Here is a 16,811-nt window from a genome sequence, read left to right as displayed (position 1 = left end):
GCACCGCACAGTCCCAGTCCCGGTCCCTGCTCCTCCAGCACCGCACAGTCCCAGTCCCGGTCCCTGCTCCTCCAGCACCGCACAGTCCCAGTCCCGGTCCCTGCTCCTCCAGCACCGCACAGTCCCAGTCCCGGTCCCTGCTCCTCCAGCACCGCACAGTCCCAGTCCCGGTCCCTGCTCCTCCAGCACCGCACAGTCCCAGTCCCGGTCCCTGCTCCTCCAGCACCGCACAGTCCCAGTCCCGGTCCCTGCTCCTCCAGCACCGCACAGTCCCAGTCCCGGTCCCTGCTCCTCCAGCACCGCACAGTCCCAGTCCCGGTCCCTGCTCCTCCAGCACCGCACAGTCCCAGTCCCGGTCCCTGCTCCTCCAGCACCGCACAGTCCCAGTCCCGGTCCCTGCTCCTCCAGCACCGCACAGTCCCAGTCCCGGTCCCTGCTCCTCCAGCACCGCACAGTCCCAGTCCCGGTCCCTGCTCCTCCAGCACCGCACAGTCCCAGTCCCGGTCCCTGCTCCTCCAGCACCGCACAGTCCCAGTCCCGGTCCCTGCTCCTCCAGCACCGCACAGTCCCAGTCCCGGTCCCTGCTCCTCCAGCACCGCACAGTCCCAGTCCCGGTCCCTGCTCCTCCAGCACCGCACAGTCCCAGTCCCGGTCCCTGCTCCTCCAGCACCGCACAGTCCCCGGCCCTGCTCCTCCAGCACCGCACAGTCCCGGTCCCTGCTCCTCCAGCACCGCACAGTCCCCGGCCCTGCTCCTCCAGCACCGCACAGTCCCCGGCCCTGCTCCTCCAGCACCGCACAGTCCCGGTCCCTGCTCCTCCAGCACCGCACAGTCCCGGTCCCTGCTCCTCCAGCACCGCACAGTCCCGGTCCCTGCTCCTCCAGCACCGCACAGTCCCGGTCCCTGCTCCTCCAGCACCGCACAGTCCCGGTCCCTGCTCCTCCAGCACCGCACAGTCCCGGTCCCTGCTCCTCCAGCACCGCACAGTCCCCGGCCCTGCTCCTCCAGCACCGCACAGTCCCCGGCCCTGCTCCTCCAGCACCGCACAGTCCCCGGCCCTGCTCCTCCAGCACCGCACAGTCCCGGTCCCTGCTCCTCCAGCACCGCACAGTCCCGGTCCCTGCTCCTCCAGCACCGCACAGTCCCGGTCCCTGCTCCTCCAGCACCGCACAGTCCCCGGCCCTGCTCCTCCAGCACCGCACAGTCCCGGTCCCTGCTCCTCCAGCACCGCACAGTCCCGGTCCCTGCTCCTCCAGCACCGCACAGTCCCCGGCCCTGCTCCTCCAGCACCGCACAGTCCCCGGCCCTGCTCCTCCAGCACCGCACAGTCCCCGGCCCTGCTCCTCCAGCACCGCACAGTCCCGGTCCCTGCTCCTCCAGCACCGCACAGTCCCGGTCCCTGCTCCTCCAGCACCGCACAGTCCCGGTCCCTGCTCCTCCAGCACCGCACAGTCCCGGTCCCTGCTCCTCCAGCACCGCACAGTCCCGGTCCCTGCTCCTCCAGCACCGCACAGTCCCGGTCCCTGCTCCTCCAGCACCGCACAGTCCCGGTCCCTGCTCCTCCAGCACCGCACAGTCCCGGTCCCTGCTCCTCCAGCACCGCACAGTCCCGGTCCCTGCTCCTCCAGCACCGCACAGTCCCGGTCCCTGCTCCTCCAGCACCGCACAGTCCCCGGCCCTGCTCCTCCAGCACCGCACAGTCCCGGTCCCTGCTCCTCCAGCACCGCACAGTCCCCGGCCCTGCTCCTCCAGCACCGCACAGTCCCCGGCCCTGCTCCTCCAGCACCGCACAGTCCCGGCCCCTGCTCCTCCAGCACCGCACAGTCCCGGCCCTTGCTCCTCCAGCACCGCACAGTCCTGCAGCGCGCCCACGCACATTTCCTTCTTGCTCGGCTTGTTCAGGTCCACCCCGCACAGTCTGGCAGCTATGAAGTGATTCTGGAAGGCGGGGATCAGAGCCGCCGTTGCCAGGCCGCCCAACAGCGAGAGGGCCACATTCACCAACAGCGCTATAGCCGGCATCTTCCCCGGACTGTCTTCCACCACAACACTTCCGGCTTCCCCAGCGCAGAGCTGTCACCGCTGTAGTGTGGACAGTGGACACGTGCTCCATACTCTGATTGGCTGGCGAGAGGGAAGGGCGTGTTCTGAATTAAAGTGACACAACTGTTGCTAAAGGTGCAGCAGGAGAGCCTCGGAGCAGAGCAGAGCTCCGCCTGGTGGTGGGAGGAGGTACGTCTACAGACAGCTGGATGCTGGGAACTACTGATGTATAGAGTTGAGCGACTTTTACTTTTTTAGGATCCATTCGGGTTTCGCGAAACCCGACTTTCTCAAAAGTCGGGTCGGGTGAAATCGGCCGATTATTGCGAAAAGTCAGGGGTCGGCCGAAACACGAAACCCAATGCAAGTCAATGGAGAATCAAAGTCGGCAGTGAGTGGAGGCCAGGAAAACACCTACACTGCCCATTTTAATGGCAAAAACATCCATTCTTGTTCCTGAAGCTTGTCAATCTTAATTTACTTATAATAGTTAGGCATTGAAAACGGGGTCATTTGGCTAACGCTGTGGGGGGGGAGGGGCTGGCTCAAGATTTTCGTGGGCCCAGGAAACGCGGAATACGTCACGGCGGTGGAGCAGGGAGAGGTAAGTATTTCAACTTTGCAAGTGCTGTGATCCTGAGCAAGCAGGGGGGGGGGGCATACTAGTTGGCACTGGCACAGGGCCCCTCATAGTACAGCGGTGTGTTTGCACGGCGGGGGCGCCTCCCACTGGCAGAGACACTTTTGCGAACTATGAGGGGCCCTGTGCCAGTGCCAACGAGTATCCCCCCCCCACCTGATGAAGGAACCTGCACCTTCCTCTACGTCCCCGTGTAAGGTGGTATAGTATGCGGGAAGGGGAACCTGACTTTCAGCAGGGTCAGATTCTGGCTGTGTAGAGTGCACGGGGAATGTAGTGGTCTGGGTCAATGTACCAGCAGACTCATCTATCACTGGCTGGCCAATGGGCAGGATGAGGAGGAAACACAGATATAGACCCAAATAAGAAAGTAGGCTAAATGCAGTTCAAAATTGGTAACAGGACTAACCAGGGGGCATTGTTTTGTTCAGCGGAGGACAACTGTAATGAGTGGCTGACACAGAGAGTAGGCCCAAATCTGTAAGTAGGCCAAATGCAGTTCAAAATTGGTAACAGGAGTAAACAGGCGGCACTGCTTTGTTCAGCGGAGGACAACTGTAATGAGAGTCTCACACAGACTTAGTAGGCCCAAATAAGTAAGTAGGCTAAATGTAGTTCAAAATTGGTAACAGGAGTACACAGGCAGCATTGCTTTGTTCAGTGGAGGACAACTGGAATAAGTGGCTGACACAGTAGGAGGCCAAAATAATGAAGTGGGCTAAATGTCTGCCAAAAAATTGTTCCTAAATAAAGAGGTGGCATAGCTAGGTACTGGGGTGGGCTCCTCTGCTGAGTAGCAGACAGTGGTAGTTGGCGCAAAACTGGTCTAAATGGAGGCCAGGGCCCCTGTATATTTTAGCTATCATCTATCATTTCAACAAATTTGTATTGGCAGTGCCATTGAAGGATTTAACAGCACAGACTACACAGTGGTGGAGCAGGGAGAGGTAAGTATTGCAAGTGGTAGAGCACTGTTCAGGCTGGGGGGAACACTCTCTCGTGGGCGGCGGTACTGGCACAGGGCCCCTCATATTACGACAGTGTGTCTCACATTGGTTGTGCACCACCGTCAGAGACACTTCATTGTACTATGTGGGACCCTGTGCCAGTGCCGTCGCCCAAGAGTGGGCACACCCACCTGTCCAGGCAAATGGCACTCGCACGGGTACTTGCGCCAAGTGGTGACCACGGCCCTGTGGGGGGAGTCAGCCCATTTAGGGAGGTATAAAAATGGCCTATGGAGGACATTCAGCAGCTGCAAATGGCGGAATTGGAGCAGTCAGTAAGAGGAGGCCAAATACAAGCAATTTTTCAGGCAAACTACGTGTCAGCAGGAGAAGGTGGGGCAAAATAATTTGAAATCCATGATTGGTTCATTTTAATGAAGGTTAGATCATCTACATTTCGGGGAGCCAGACGTGTCCTTTTTTCGGTCAGCATTGAACCAGCAGCACTGAATACTCTTTCTGATAGCACACTAGAAGCAGGGCAAGCGACCTCCTGTAATGCATATTCTGCCAATTCAGGCCAGGTGTCTATTTTAGATGCCCAGTATTCAAATGGGAATGACCTGTGAGGGAGAACATCAATAAAGGGAGGAAAAGTAGTTGGTTACCATACTGGACAAATGCTGTCTCCTGTCACTTTGAATTGATGCTGCAGTACCTGTCGTGTCTGCGGTCATTGCGAAATCACTCCACAACCTGGTCAGAAAACCCTTCTGTCCAACACCACTTCGGATTTGTGCACCTCTAACTCCACTGCCATGTTGCCCCCTACGGTTCGTGTGAGAACCATGACCGCCGCTGTGTGCTGGGAATGCCTGAACCAAACGGTCTACAAGAGTTGCTTGTTTGGTAGACAATATTTGCTCAAGGTTCTCATGTGGCATGATACTTTGTAATTTTCCTTTATATCGTGGATCCAGGAGGCGGGCCAACCAGTAATCGTCATCGGTCATCATTTTTATAATGCGGGGGTCCCTTTTTAGGATACGCAAGGCATGCTCTGCCATGTGGGCCAAAGTTCCAGGTGTAAATTCACTGCTTGTGCTGGGTTGAGGATCACTTTCTTGCAAATCAACATCACTTTTGGCCCGCAAAAACCCTGTACCTGACCTTGCAACGCCACCAGTTTCTATTGCCCCCTGAGAAGCATCCTCCCATAAATATTCATCCCCATCATCCTCCTCCTCCTCCTGTTCGTCCGCCACCTCGTCCAGGAGAGTTCCCTGAGCAGACAATGGCTGACTGTCATTAAGGCTTCCCTCTTCCTCTGGTGCAGACGCCTGCTCCTTGATGTGCGTCAAACTTTGCATCAGCAGATGCATTAGTGGGATGCTCATGCTTATGATGGCGTCGTCTGCACTTACCAGCTGTGTGCATTCCTCAAAACACTGAAGGACTTGACAGAGGTCTTGTAGCTTCGACCACTGCACACCTGACAACTCCATGTCTTCCATCCAAGTGCCTGCCCGTGTATGTGTATCCTCCCACAAATACATTACAGCACGCCTCTGTTCGCACAGTCTCTGAAGCATGTGCTGTGTGGAGTTCCACCAAGTTGCAACGTCAATTATTAGGCGGTGCTGGGGAAGATTCAGCGATCGCTGATGGTTCAGCATATGGCTGGAGTGCACGGGCGACCGGCGGATGTGCGAGCAAAGTCTTCGCACCTTCAGGAGCAGGGCTGGTAACCCCGGATAATTTTTCAGGAAGCACTGCACCACCAGGTTCAAGGTGTGAGCCAGGCAAGATATGTGTTTCAGTTCTGAAAGGGCTATGGCAGCCATAAAATTTCTTCCGTTATCACTGACTACCCTGCCTGCCTCAAGATGTACACTGCCCAGCCATGACTGAGTTTCTTGCTGCAAGTACTCGGCCAGTACTTCCGCGGTGTGTCTGTTGTCGCCCAAACACTTCATTTCTAACACAGCCTGCTGACGCTTACCACTAGCTGTTCCATAATGGGATACCTCGTGTGCTGCGAATGGAGTGGTCGTGCGACTGCGCTCTGTGGATGAGCTTTCACTTCTGGAGGAGGAGGAGGAGGGGTGGTGAACGCCTACAGCAACCTGTTTCCTAGACCATGGGCTAGGCAGAACTGTCCCACTATGGCTGTCCCCTGTGGACCCTGCATCCACATTAACCCAGTGTGCCGTGATGGACACGTAACGTCCCTGGCCATGCCTACTGGTCCTTGCATCTGTTGTTAGGTGCACCTTTCCACTGACTGATTGCCTCAGTGCATGGACAATGCGGTCTTTGACATGCTGGTGGAGGGCTGGGATCGCTTTTCTCGCAAAGATGTGTCGACTGGGTAGGTCATAGCGTGGTACTGCGTAGGCCATCAGGGCTTTGAAAGCTTCGCTTTCAACCAACCGGTAGGGCATCATCTCTAACGAGATTAGTATAGCAATGTGGGCGTTTAAACCCTGTGTACGCGGATGAGAGGATGAGTACTTTCTTTTCCTAACGAGAGTCTCTTGTAGGGTGAGCTGGACTGGAGAGCTGCATATGGTGGAACTAGCGGGGGTGGTGGTGGACATGGCGGATTGAGAGACGGTTGGTGATGGTATTCTTGATGTTGGCCTACCTACAGTGTTTCCTACCAAGAACCTTGTGGTTCCCTGACTGCTTTGGCCTTGCGACGATACCTCCACATTTGCTGGTGGTGGTGTCCTAACCGGTGGGCTTACAGTGAGGGAAGCAATGTAGCGTTTCTGACTACCTTCTGTAATGTGCTGCTGCAGTGCAGTATAGAGCAATCTCTACCAGGGGGTGCTGGATAAGGAAAGGAGGCTGCACACACAGCGCAGCAACACTGAGCAACAACACAGGTGTCACAGGTAATGAAAGGGACATGAAACAAGCCACGGTCATACACGGAGATAGCAGCGCGGTACAGAAGGGGCGAGCAGAGAATCGTCGGGGACAAGCAAGACGTCAGAACCTACCGGGAACGTGGTAACCAAAACGTGAGACGGAGACGGAGTCGGGGTACAGGCTAGAGGTCAGAACAAGTCATAAACGGGTGTAGGCAGTCAGAGGCAAACAGGAACACAATAACAGGGATCAGGTCAGGAGCTCAAGCCGTGCAGCATGAACTATAGCTGACACTGGCCCAATGGCTGCAGAGGACTTAAATAGCTCAGCCAGCTCCAAGGTGAGGCAGAGAGCATTTCTTACAGATAACTTTGCACTGATCATTTGGATCTTGGTTTAAAAAATTGCCACACTGCACTCTTCCTACGATGGAATACCTTTTCAGGCATTGCACGCTTTGCTACTTTCACCGGATGGCCACGCTGTCCTAAAACTGTTTTGGTTTTGACAAACATTTTTGGCCTGATACAGGCCTGCGAGATGAAAGCTGTTGCGATGTAGATGGCTGCTGCGGATCATCCTCCACCGCATCTGAGCTACTGGCAGCGGCACCGTCTTCCCCCAATGGCTGCCAATCTGGGTCAACAACTGGGTCATCTATCACCTCCTCTTCAATGTCATGTGCACCTTCCTCTGTGTCACCGTGTAATGTGCTATAGCGTTCAGGACGGGGCACCATAGTCTCATCAGGGTCAGATTCTGGCTCAGTACACTGTTGTGAATTCTGTGGCAGAGCTCCCTCCTGTGGTCACAAGGGGTACTTCGGCTGATTCTCTCTGGGAGCTTCCGTTTGTGGAGGAAACTGGTACTGCTGCTTCTGAGTTTCCTTCCTCAGGTGATCTGGTGAGGTCGTTAGGTGCTTCTCTACTTAACCCTACCTAATGCTTTGATTCATGCTTCCTGTCAATGTTCCAGTGTTGGACTTGTGTTTCTCTGGATCATTCCTGTGGCCTGCTGCTCTGCATAGCTAAGTGCTTCTTTGCTATTTGTTGCTATTTTTTCTGTCCAGCTTGTCTATTTGTTTTGCTGGAAGCTCTGGGACGCAAAGGGTGTACCTCCGTGCCGTTAGTTCGGTACGGAGGGTCTTTTTGCCCCTTTGCGTGGTTTTCTTTAGGGTTTTGTGTAGACCGCAAAGTTATCTTTCCTATCCTCATTCTGTCTAGAATATCGGGCCTCACTTTGCTGAATCTATTTCATCCCTACGTTTGTCTTTTCATCTTACTCACAGTCATTATATTTGGGGGGCTGCCTTTTCCTTTGGGGTATTTCTCTGAGGCAAGGTAGGCTTATTTTTTCTATCTTCAGGCTAGTTAGTTTCTCAGGCTGTGCCGAGTTGCATAGGGAGCGTTAGGCGCAATCCACGGCTGCCTCTAGTTGTGTTTGGAGAGGATCAGGTATTGCGGTCTGCAGAGTTCCCACGTCTCAGAGCTCGTTCTATTATTTTGGGTTATTGTCAGATCACTGTATGTGCTCTGACCTCCATGTCCATTGTGATACTGAATTACCTTTCATAACAGTACAGGAAGCCAAAAGTACTAATGATTCTCAATAGAGGGAAAAAAGAAGTTCTGAGACCATTTTTTTTTCTTGGCTTTGTGTTTTGTCTTTTTTTTCCCCTAGACATTTGGGTGGTTCAGTACACAGGTGTAGCGATGGACATTAGAAGCCTGTCTTCATTTGTGGATCAGCTCTCGGCAAGAGTACAAAATATTCAAGACACTATTGATCAGAAATCTATGTTAGAACCAAGAATTCCTATTCCTGATTTGTTTTTTGGAGATAGAACTAAGTTTCTGAGTTTCAAAAATAATTGTAAGTTATTTCTGGCCTTGAAACCTCGTTCCTCTGGTGATCCAGTTCAACAGGTTTTGATTATTATTTCTTTTTTGCGTGGCAACCCTCAGGACTGGGCATTTTCTCTTGCGCCAGGAGATCCTGCATTAAGTAATATCAATGCGTTTTTCCTGGCGCTCGGATTGCTGTACGATGAGCCTAATTCAGTGGATCAGGCAGAAAAGAATTTGCTGGCTCTTTGTCAGGGTCAGGATGAGATAGAGGTATATTGCCAGAAATTTAGAAAATGGTCAGTGCTCACTCAATGGAATGAATCTGCGCTGGCAGCTATGTTCAGAAAGGGTCTCTCTGAAGCCCTTAAGGATGTCATGGTGGGATTTCCTATGCCTGCTGGTTTGAATGAGTCCATGTCTTTGGCTATTCAGATCGGTCGACGCTTGCGTGAGCGTAAATCTGTGCACCATTTGGCGGTATTACCTGAACTTAAACCTGAGCCTATGCAGTGCGATAGGACTTTGACCAGAGTTGAACGGCAAGAACACAGACGTCTGAATGGGCTGTGTTTCTACTGTGGTTATTCCACTCATGCTATCTCTGATTGTCCTAAGCGCACTAAGCGGTTCGCTAGGTCTGCCACCATTGGTACGGTACAGTCAAAATTTCTTCTGTCCGTTACCTTGATCTGCTCTTTGTCATCATATTCTGTCATGGCGTTTGTGGATTCAGGCGCTGCTCTGAATTTGATGGACTTGGAATATGCTAAGCGTTGTGGGTCTTTCTTGGAGCCCTTGCAGTGTCCTATTCCATTGAGAGGTATTGATGCTACGCCTTTGGCCAAGAATAAGCCTCAATACTGGACCCAGCTGACCATGTGCATGGCTCCTGCACATCAGGAGGATTGTCATGATCCCAATGTCAGGGGATCACAAAAGGACAAGCACAAAAACAAAACAAGCTCTAGGGTGATGGAACCTAAGCTGACCGCGATCCTGAACCTAAACACACAACTAGCAGTAGCCGGGGAACGTGCCTACGATGATTCCTAGACGTCTCGCGCCAGCCGAAGGATTAACTTCCCCTATTAGAAGAAACACAGACCTCACTTGCCTCCAGAGAAACACCCCACAGAAATAGCAGCCCCCCACATGTAATAACGGTGAAATGAGAGGAAAGCACATACGTAGTTATGAAAATAGAATCAGCAAAAATGAGGCCCGCTAAAGCTAGATAGCAGAGGATACAAAAGTGAACTTTCGCGGTCAGCGAAAAAACCCTTCAAAAAACCATCCTGAAATTACTTGAACTCATGTGCCAACTCATGGAACATGAGGAGTAATTTCAGCCCACTAGAGCAACCAGCAGCAAGGAATCACATATCTGCAAGCTGGACTAAGACAAAAATTAAGCAAAACGTGGAACAGGAAAATCAAAACTTAGCTTGTCCTGAAGATAACAGACGCAGGTAGCAGAGGTAAAAAGACACGCTGATTACATTGATAGCCGGCGAGGAAATGACAAAAAAGCCAGGTTAAATAGGAAACTCCCATAACCTGATGGAACAGGTGGACACCAGAGACCGCAGAGAACACAAGTCACCCAGTACCATCAGTAACCACCAGAGGGAGCCCAAAAACAGAACTCACAACAGTACCCCCCCCTTGAGGAGGGGTCACCGAACCCTCACGAGAACCACCAGGGCGACCAGGATGAGCCCTATGAAAAGCACGGACCAAATCGGCAGCATGAACATCAGAGGCAACCACCCAAGAATTATACTCCTGACCATAACCCTTCCACTTGACCAAATACTGGAGTTTCCGTCTGGAAACACGAGAATCCAAGATCTTCTCCACAACATACTCCAATTCACCCTCCACCAGCACCGGAGCAGGAGGCTCAAGCGAAGGAACAACAGGTACCTCATACTTCCGCAACAATGACCGATGGAACACATTATGAATAGCAAACGATGCCGGGAGATCCAAACGAAACGACACAGGGTTAAGAATTTCCAAGATCCTATAGGGACCGATGAACCGAGGCTTGAACTTAGGAGAAGAGACCTTCATAGGAACAAAACGAGAAGACAACCACACCAAGTCCCCAACAAGAAGTCGAGGACCCACGCGGCAACGGCGATTGGCAAACTGCTGAGCCCTCTCCTGGGACATCTTCAAATTGTCCACCACATGACTCCAAATCTGATGCAACCTATCCACCACCATGTCCACTCCAGGACAATCAGAAGGCTCCACCTGACCAGAGGAAAAACGAGGATGAAACCCCGAATTACAAAAGAAAGGAGAAACCAAGGTAGCAGAACTAGCCCGATTATTAAGGGCAAACTCGGCAAGCGGCAAAAAGGTAACCCAGTCATCTTGATCAGCAGAAACAAAACACCTTAAATAAGTTTCTAAAGTCTGATTAGTTCGTTCCGTCTGGCCATTCGTCTGGGGATGGAATGCAGACGAAAAGGACAAATCAATGCCCATCTTAACACAGAACGTCCGCCAAAATCTAGACACAAACTGGGATCCCCTGTCAGAAACGATGTTCTCCGGAATGCCATGCAAACGGACCACATTTTGAAGAAACAGAGGGACCAACTCAGAGGAGGAAGGTAACTTAGGCAAGGGTACCAGATGAACCATCTTAGAAAAGCGGTCACACACAACCCATATGACGGACATTTTTTGAGAGACAGGGAGATCCGAAATAAAGTCCATGGAAATGTGCGTCCAAGGCCTCTTCGGGATAGGCAAAGGTGACAACAATCCACTGGCCCGAGAACAGCAAGGCTTAGCTCGAGCGCAAACTCCACAAGACTGCACGAAAGAACGCACATCCCTCGACAAGGAAGGCCACCAAAAAGACCTGGCCACCAAGTCTCTAGTACCAAATATTCCAGGATGACCTGCCAACACAGAAGAATGGACCTCGGAGATGACTCTACTGGTCCAATTATCCGGAACAAACAGTCTTTCCGGCGGACAACGATCAGGTTTATCCGCCTGAAACTCCTGCAAAGCACGTCGCAAGTCTGGGGAGACAGCCAACAAAATCACCCCATCCCTAAGGATACCAGTGGGTTCAGAATTTCCAGGGGAGTCAGGCACAAAACTCCTAGAAAGAGCATCCGCCTTCACATTCTTTGAACCTGGCAGGTATGAAACCACAAAATTGAAACGGGAGAAAAACAGTGACCAACGAGCCTGTCTAGGATTCAGACGCTTGGCAGACTCAAGGTACATCAGATTTTTGTGATCAGTCAAGACCACCACACGATGTCTAGCACCCTCAAGCCAATGACGCCACTCCTCAAATGCCCACTTCATGGCCAAAAGCTTCCGATTACCAACATCATAATTCCGTTCAGCGGGCGAAAATTTTCTAGAAAAGAACGCACATGGCTTCATCACTGAGCCATCGGAGCTTCTCTGTGACAAAACCGCCCCCGCTCCGATCTCGGAAGCATCAACCTCAACCTGAAAAGGAAGCGACGTATCTGGCTGACGCAACACAGGAGCAGAAGAAAACCGGCGCTTAAGTTCCTGAAAGGCCTCCACAGCCGCAGGAGACCAATCAGTAACATCAGCACCCTTCTTAGTCAAATCCGTCAAAGGCTTAACAACACTAGAAAAATTAGTTATGAAGCGACGATAAAAATTAGCAAAGCCCAAGAACTTCTGTAGACTCTTAAGAGATGTAGGCTGCGTCCAGTCACAAATAGCCTGAACCTTGACGGGATCCATCTCAATAGTAGAAGGGGAAAAAATATACCCCAAAAAAGAAATCTTCTGGACTCCAAAGAGACATTTAGAACCCTTTACAAACAAAGAATTTGCCCGCAGGACCTGAAACACCTTCCTGACCTGCTGAACATGAGACTCCCAGTCATCAGAAAAAACCAAAACATCATCCAAATACACGATAATATATTTATCCAGATATTCACGGAAAATATCATGCATAAAAGACTGGTAGACAGAAGGAGCATTAGAAAGTCCAAAAGGCATCACCAAATACTCGAAATGGCCCTCAAGCGTATTAAATGCGGTTTTCCACTCATCACCCTGCCTTATCCGCACAAGATTATACGCACCCTGAAGATCAATCTTAGTGAACCATTTAGCCCCCTTAATGCGAGCGAACAAATCAGTCAACAATGGCAAAGGATACTGATATTTGACTGTAATCTTATTCAAAAGACGATAATCTATGCAAGGCCTCAAGGAACCATCTTTTTTGGCCACGAAAAAAAAAACCTGCTCCCAAAGGGGACGAAGATGGACGGATATGTCCCTTTTCCAAGGACTCCTTAACATAATTCCGCATAGCAGTATGCTCTGGCACTGACAGATTGAACAAACAACCTTTAGGGAATTTACTGCCAGGAATCAAATCTATAGCACAATCGCAATCCCTGTGAGGAGGAAGCGAACTGAGCTTAGGCTCCTCAAAAACCTCCCGATAATCAGACAAAAATACCGGAACCTCAGAAGGAGTAGATGAAGCGATAGAAATCGGAGATGCATCATCATGAACCCCCTGACATCCCCAGCTTAACACAGACATTGTTTTCCAGTCCAGGACTGGGTTATGAGTTTGTAACCATGGCAGACCAAGCACTAAGACATCATGTAAATTATACAGTACCAGGAAGCGAATCACCTCCTGATGAACGGGAGTCATACGCATGGTCACTTGTGTCCAGTACTGAGGTTTATTCATAGCCAAAGGTGTAGAGTCAATTCCTTTCAAAGGAATAGGAACTTCCAGAGGTTCCAGACTAAACCCACAGCGATTGGCAAATGACCAATCCATAAGACTCAGGGCAGCGCCTGAATCCACATAGGCATCGACGGAAATGGATGATAATGAACAAATCAGAGTCACAGACAGAATGAACTTAGACTGTAAAGTACCAATGGAAACAGACTTATCAACCTTTTTTGTGCGTTTAGAGCATGCTGATATAACATGAGCTGAATCACCACAATAAAAACACAATCCATTTTTCCGCCTATAATTTTGCCGTTCACTTCTGGACTGAATTCTATCACATTGCATTATCTCAGGTGCCTGTTCAGAAGACACCGCCAAATGGTGTACAGGTTTGTGCTCCCGTAAACGCCGATCAATCTGAATAGCCATAGTCATGGACTCATTCAGACCTGTAGGCGCCGGGAACCCCACCATAACATCTTTAATGGCCTCAGAAAGGCCATCTCTGAATTAAGTAAGTAAGTACCGACCATTTCCGAAATTTCTGACAATATATTTCTGCTTCATCTTGCCTCTGAGAGAGAGCCAATAAAGCTTTTTCAGCCTGAATCTCTAGGTCAGGTTCCTCATAGAGCAAACCCAATGCCAGAAAAAACGCATCCACATTGAGCAACACAGGATCCCCTGGTGCCAATGCAAATGCCCAATTCTGAGGGTCACCCCGCAGGAAAGATATAACAATCTTGACCTGCTGAGCAGGGTCTCCAGAGGAGCGAGATTTCAAGGAAAGAAACAACTTGCAATTGTTCCTAAAATTCAGAAAACTAGATCTATCTCCAGAAAAAAACTCTGGGATAGGAATTCTAGGTTCAGACATAGGAGTATGTACAACAAAATCTTGTATATTTTGAACCTTAGCAGCAAGATTATTCAGGCTGGAAGCCAAACTCTGGACGTCCATGATAAACAGCTGAGGTCAGAGCCATTCAAGGATTAAGAGGAGGAAAGAAGCAGCCCAGCTGCAATTACGGCTAGGCAGCAAACACAGAGGAGGGAAAAAAAAAAAAAAAACCTTCCTCAGACTACTTTTCCTCCTACTTCAGCCAAAACGATGACCAATTTTTTTTTATGGCCGGCTATACTGTCATGATCCCAATGGCAGGGGATCACAAAAGGACAAGCACAAATACAAAACAAGCTCTAGGGTGATGGAACCTGAGCTGACCGCGATCCTGAACCTAAACACACAACTAGCAGTAGCCGGGGAACGTGCCTACGATGATTCCTAGACGTCTTGCGCCAGCCGAAGGATTAACTTCCCCTATTAGAAGAAACACAGACCTCACTTGCCTCCAGAGAAACACCCCACAGAAATAGCAGCCCCCCACATGTAATAACGGTGAAATGAGAGGAAAGCACATACGTAGTTATGAAAATAGAATCAGCAAAAATGAGGTCCGCTAAAGCTAGATAGCAGAGGATACAAAAGTGAACTGCGCGGTCAGCGAAAAACCCTTAAAAAAACCATCCTGAAATTACTTGAACTCATGTGCCAACTCATGGAACATGAGGAGTAATTTCAGCCCACTAGAGCAACCAGCAGCAAGGAATCACATATCTGCAAGCTGGACTAAGACAAAAATTAAGCAAAACGTGGAACAAGAAAATCAAAACTTAGCTTGTCCTGAAGATAACAGACGCAGGTAGCAGAGGTAAAAAGACACGCTGATTACATTGATAGCCGGCGAGGAAATGACAAAAAAGCCAGGTTAAATAGGAAACTCCCATAACCTGATGGAACAGGTGGACACCAGAGACCGCAGAGAACACAAGTCACCCAGTACCATCAGTAACCACCAGAGGGAGCCCAAAAACAGAACTCACAACAGAGGATATTCGCTTTCTGGTGTTGCATAATCTGCATGATGTGGTCGTGTTGGGGTTGCCATGGCTACAAGCCCATAATCCAGTATTGGATTGGAAATCCATGTCGGTGTCCAGCTGGGGTTGTCAGGGGGTACATGGTGATGTTCCATTTTTGTCAATTTCGTCATCCACCCCTTCTGAGGTTCCAGAGTTCTTGTCTGATTACCGGGATGTATTTGATGAGCCCAAGTCCGATGCCCTACCTCCGCATAGGGATTGTGATTGTGCAATCAATTTGATTCCTGGTGGTAAATTCCCAAAAGGTCGACTGTTTAATTTATCCGTGCCTGAGCACACCGCTATGCGCAGTTATGTGAAGGAATCCCTGGAGAAGGGGCATATTCGCCCGTCATCGTCGCCATTAGGAGCAGGGTTCTTTTTTGTAGCCAAAAAGGATGGTTTGCTGAGACCTTGTATAGATTATCGCCTTCTTAATAAGATTACTGTTAAATTTCAGTACCCCTTGCCTTTGTTATCTGATTTGTTTGCTCGGATTAAGGGGGCTAGTTGGTTCACCAAGATTGATCTTCGTGGTGCGTATAATCTGGTGCGAATCAGGCGAGGCGATGAATGGAAAACTGCATTTAATACGCCCGAGGGTCATTTTGAGTATCTAGTGATGCCATTCGGACTTGCCAATGCTCCATCAGTGTTTCAGTCCTTTATGCATGACATCTTCCGAGAGTACCTGGATAAATTCCTGATTGTGTACTTGGATGACATTTTCATCTTCTCGGATGATTGGGAGTCTCATGTGAAACAGGTCAGAACGGTTTTTCAGGTCCTGCGTGCTAATTCTTTGTTTGTGAAGGGATCAAAGTGTCTCTTTGGTGTGCAGAAGGTTTCATTTTTAGGGTTCATCTTTTCCCCTTCTACTATCGAGATGGATCCTGTTAAGGTCCAAGCCATCCATGATTGGACTCAGCCGACATCTCTGAAAAGTCTGCAAAAGTTCCTGGGCTTTGCTAATTTTTATCGTCGCTTCATCTGCAATTTTTCTAGTATTGCCAAACCATTGACCGATTTGACCAAGAAGGGTGCTGATTTGGTCAATTGGTCTTCTGCTGCTGTGGAAGCTTTTGAAGAGTTGAAGCGTCGTTTTTCTTCTGCCCCTGTGTTGTGTCAACCTGATGTTTCTCTTCCGTTCCAGGTCGAGGTTGATGCTTCTGAGATTGGAGCAGGGGCTGTTTTGTCGCAGAGAGGTTCTGATTGTTCAGTGATGAAACCATGCGCTTTTTTTTCCAGGAAGTTTTCGCCTGCTGAGCGGAATTATGATGTGGGCAACCGAGAGTTGCTGGCCATGAAGTGGGCATTCGAGGAGTGGCGTCATTGGCTTGAAGGAGCTAAGCATCGCGTGGTGGTATTGACTGATCATAAGAACCTGACTTATCTCGAGTCTGCTAAGCGTTTGAATCCTAGACAGGCTCGTTGGTCGCTGTTTTTCGCCCGTTTTGACTTTGTGATTTCGTACCTTCCGGGCTCTAAAAATGTGAAGGCGGATGCTCTGTCTAGGAGTTTTGTGCCCGACTCTCCGGGTTTATCTGAGCCGGCGGGTATCCTCAAGGAAGGAGTAATTGTGTCTGCCATCTCCCCTGATTTGCGGCGGGTGCTGCAAAAATTTCAGGCTAATAAACCTGATCGTTGTCCAGCGGAGAAACTGTTTGTCCCGGATAGGTGGACAAATAAAGTGATCTCTGAGGTTCATTGTTCGGTGTTGGCTGGTCATCCTGGAATCTTTGGTACCAGAGAGTTAGTGGCTAGATCCTTTTGGTGGCCATCTCTGTCGCGGGATGTGCGTT

General features: G+C 50.3%; 1 protein-coding gene across 1 annotated transcript in view; it reads right to left on the bottom strand.

The window, feature by feature from the left end:
- DPAGT1 (dolichyl-phosphate N-acetylglucosaminephosphotransferase 1) overlaps nt 1-2,101 on the bottom strand; it is a 59,960-nt gene extending 57,859 nt beyond the window's left edge. The window contains exon 1 of the mRNA XM_069742617.1: nt 1,877-2,101. Coding sequence (XP_069598718.1) covers nt 1,877-2,022 — 146 coding nt within the window. The 5' untranslated portion in view covers nt 2,023-2,101. The remainder of the gene's footprint in view (nt 1-1,876) is intronic.
- Between the last annotated feature and the right edge of the window lie 14,710 nt (nt 2,102-16,811).

The sequence above is a fragment of the Ranitomeya imitator genome, chromosome 10 (assembly GCF_032444005.1).
Source record: "Ranitomeya imitator isolate aRanImi1 chromosome 10, aRanImi1.pri, whole genome shotgun sequence".
In the NCBI taxonomy this organism is placed as follows: Eukaryota; Metazoa; Chordata; class Amphibia; order Anura; family Dendrobatidae; genus Ranitomeya; species Ranitomeya imitator.
Note: the sequence above shows the minus strand (reverse complement) of the source record. Positions and strands in the feature narration are given on the sequence as shown.